Raw genomic sequence first — 4,038 nt, 5'->3', positions numbered from 1 at the left:
AGGCAGGCCCCCTTCCCCCGCCCGCCTGATGCGCGCGCTGGTCACCTCTGGCGTCTTCGCCGCCGGCGGCAGTGACGATTCCGGGGCGGAGCTCTTCCGCCTCAACCCCCTTTCCCGTGTCCTGGTGGATGACGTGGTCGCGGACGAGCACCACAGCCAGACGTCCTTCGTGCTCGCCGGGACGTCCCCGCACTACATGGAGGCCGCGCTAGGGATGGCCGACTGGTTCAAGAAGGACGTCGCCGGACCGGTGCCGTCCGTGTTCGAGGACGTGCATAGCGCGTCCCTTTTCGACGAGAGCACCGCGGCCTTGGACCCGGAGCTCGACGCGCTGGTCACCGAAGGTCTCGAAGCCCACGACAACCTGGGGATCGGCACCATCATGCGTGAGTGCCATGACCTCTTTAAGGGGCTCGAGTCTCTGACAGACTGCTGTGGTGGAGACGGAAAGACGGCGAGGGCCATCGCCAAGGCCCACCCGCACGTCAAGTGCACCGTGCTGGATCTCCCCAAGGTTATCGAAAAAACTCCATCCGACTGCGTAGTCAACTATGTCGCCGGTGACCTCTTCCACACCGTCCCAAAGGCCCAGGCCGTGATGCTCAAGGTACGTACTTTCGTTGTTCCATGAATGTATTATAGTATGTGAATCGATGGAAAGGGCACATTAATTTTTCTTCTAGTAGTACTATAATTTATATATTCTTCACCACTGCACTCAAACCAAATAAATCTAATCTTGTACTACGGTAGTGGGGTATAATTTCAGACTCAACTGAGGCTAACAAGGCTACATATATATATACTCTTTGTACGTAGCTTGTGCTGCACCACTGGAGTGACGACGATTGTGTGAAGATCCTAACCCAGTGTAAGAATGCCATTCCTTCCCGTCAAGAAGGAGGGAAGGTGATTGTCATTGACATTGTGGTCGAACCATCACTAGGACCTGTCATGTTTGAGGCCCAGACTCTCATGGACTTGCTCATGCTTGTCTTCACCAGAGGCCGTCAACGTAGCGAAAATGACTGGCGTGACCTCTTCATGAAAGCAGGCTTCACCGACTACAAAATTATCATGAAACTCGGTGCACGAGGCGTCATCGAGGTGTACAAGTGAAGCCTTTCTCAAAAGTTTATCCAAAAGGCGTACTCTGTCTAAAGTACCCTTGCAGTGTGTTTTGTTTATGTACGGATGGTGTGCTCCGATGAAGAAAAATAAAGGGAGTTCCTTATGTTTGCAAGGATATTATCATGTAACAGCTTCAGTGACAAGCTTGTAATTTCTATCATCTTTAATTTGTATCTTTCCCTCTTTGAAGTATTAAATAATAAGTCTGTTTGTGTATGTATATTGGTATAATGACTGTGCTTCTTTCTCGTGTACATGCTAATTATGCTTCCAATTATGAGAGCCGTTGACGGAATAAGTATGACCGGCATGAGCTCTTCACGAAAACAGGGTACAATATTGACTACGAAATTATCAGGTGGGACCATGAGATGTCTTCTAGGTCTATCAATGAATGGTTTCACAAAAGTTTATGATGTTTATCCAGAAACACGTACACTTAGAAACCTTTGAAGTTTTGCTTTGTTTATAAATGGATGATGTGATCTGATGAAGAAAATTAAATGGAGTGTCTTATACTCGCGAGGTTATCATCATTTAGTTTACAAGCTTGGATTTTTTTTAATATCTAAGCATAATTTCTTTCTAGAAGCATTATATAATTGGTGGGTTCGTGTATGTATTATTGTGTATGCTCTACCAGGACCTACATTGATGTTTGATATAAGAGCAAGTCCAATGGCCACATACTCTCGAAAGAGAAATATATTTTACCTTTTGTTCACAAAAAGATGAGAAGAATATTGGGAAAAGGCTACTCATATCACAAAGATCCACGAAGTTCATTATGGCTACAGGTCCTTTCCCTTGTATTCATGAACCAGTAACATGGGAAGGCAATGATGTAACCAAAGAAAATGATTATAGTTGTATAGAGAGACACTATGGTGACAAATGTGTTTGTTTTCAAGTTTTAAATCTCATATGTAATGCTTTCGTTAATTGCACTGGTTGAGTTCCGTTACCTTTTCAGGTGCATTAGTACGTATGTGACATTTTAGTGATATTATCCTTCTTTTTACGGAAAATTTCCATGGTCATATACTTACTAAAATTAGACTTTACAAAAATATGAAATTACATAAGTCCTCCAAGAAACTTGTGCAGTCTTTCTTTTGCATCCACCGGCGGTGCTCCGTGAGTGATACGTCTCCAATGTATCTATAAGTTATGAAGTATTCATGCCCTGTTTACAATAATTTTATATGGTTTTGGTGCACTTTTATATGATTTTTGGGAACTAACCTATTGACCTAGTGCCCAATGCCAGTTTTTGCTTTTTGGCTATTTTTTGTTTCGCAGAAAATCCATTTACCAAACGAAGTCCAAACACGATAAAACATTTATGGTGTTTTTTATGGACAAGAAGAGACCCACGAAGCATCGGAGGAGGACCAGACGAAGTCCAGGGGAGTCACGAGCTCACCAGACGCCCCCCACCCTAGGGCGCGCCATCTGAGCTCGTGGGTCCCACGGGACACCCCCTGACGTCAAACCAATGCCAAAAATTCTTATAAATAGGGAAACCCCTAGAAAAAACCTAAAACTGCCACACCGCTACCGCAAACCTCTGTACCGAACCGATCTCATCTGGAGGACTTTTCTCACACCTTGCCGGAGGGAGAACTCATCATCGGAGGCCATCTTCATGATCCTAGCCGTCTCCATGACCAGGACGGAGTAGTTCACCCTCGGTGCTGAGGGTGTGTACCAGTAGCTATGTGTTTGATCTGTCTCTCTCTCATGATCTTGATAGGATGTGATCTTGATGTACCATGAGCTTTGTTAATATAGTCAGATCATATGGTATTCTTTCCTCTCTATCTTTGTTGTGATGAATTGAGTCTTGCCCTTTGAGGTTTCACTATTATCGGATTGAATATTATGGATTTGAGATCACTTGATGTATGTCTTGTATGTGGACCCGTGGTGACAATGGGGTATTCTATTGAGTCACTTAATATATATTTTGGTAATCAACTTGCGGATTCCCGTGGTGACATTGGGCTTATCTAGGCACATAGGTTGATACACGTTTTAATTCTACTTTCTCTGATAGAAACTTTGGGGTACTCTTTGAACATCTTTGTGTTGGATAGAATATTATGAATCTGGAACTGTTTGACGCATATCGAATAATTGACTCATGGATGCTTGTCGTGACATTGGAGTATCTACATGACATTAGAGTTGATTGATGTGTATCATATGGTGTTATTTTAGTATGAATTCTAGGGTTGTTTGTGACACTTATAAGGACGACTCAATAGATTGATCGGAAGGATAACTTTGAGGTGGTTTGCTACCTACAATAATTTCATCTTATGTTCTCCGCGTCGCACATTGAGAGATTATTATATGATTCAATTATGTTGATAAATTGCACTAGTGAAAGTATGAACCCTAGGCCTTGTTTCCAAGAATTGATATACCATTTTGCTCATTGTTTGCTACTTGTTACCTTGCTGCTTTTATTATTTCAGATTACAAAAATCTATATCTACTATCCATACTACACTTGTATCACCATCTCTTCTCCGAAGTAGTGCACCTATACAATTTACCATTGTATTGGGTGTGTTGGGGACACAAGAGATTGCTTGTATTCGATTGCAGGGTTGTTTGAGAGAGACCATCTTCATCCTACACCTACCATGGATTGATAAACCTTAGATCATCCACTTGAGGGAAATTTGTTGTTGTCCTACAAACTCTGTGCTTGGAGGCCCAACAGAGTCTACAAGAAGAAAAGTTGTGTAGTAGACATCAAGCTATTTTTGGCACCCTTGCTGGGGAGGTGAGTGCTTGAAGGTATATCTTTAGATTTTGCAATGAATCTTTAGTTTCTTGTTTTTCACTAGTTTGGTTTATAAAAGAAAACTACAAAAAATGGAAATGAAGTTGTGC

General features: G+C 42.7%; 1 protein-coding gene across 1 annotated transcript; it reads left to right on the top strand.

Moving 5' to 3' along the window:
• Positions 1-18: 18 nt before the first annotated feature.
• Positions 19-1,347, top strand: LOC125528251 (probable O-methyltransferase 2; the record flags this gene model as incomplete). The annotated part of the gene is given in 2 exon segments (XM_048692747.1): positions 19-607; positions 820-1,347. Coding segments are annotated over 2 exon segments (889 nt in total), but the record flags the coding sequence as incomplete, so codon positions are not given.
• Between the last annotated feature and the right edge of the window lie 2,691 nt (positions 1,348-4,038).

The sequence above is a fragment of the Triticum urartu genome, unplaced genomic scaffold (assembly GCF_003073215.2).
Source record: "Triticum urartu cultivar G1812 unplaced genomic scaffold, Tu2.1 TuUngrouped_contig_4743, whole genome shotgun sequence".
In the NCBI taxonomy this organism is placed as follows: Eukaryota; Viridiplantae; Streptophyta; class Magnoliopsida; order Poales; family Poaceae; genus Triticum; species Triticum urartu.
The sequence above is the reverse complement of the archived record's forward strand: the minus strand, read 5'-3'. Positions and strand labels throughout refer to the sequence as shown.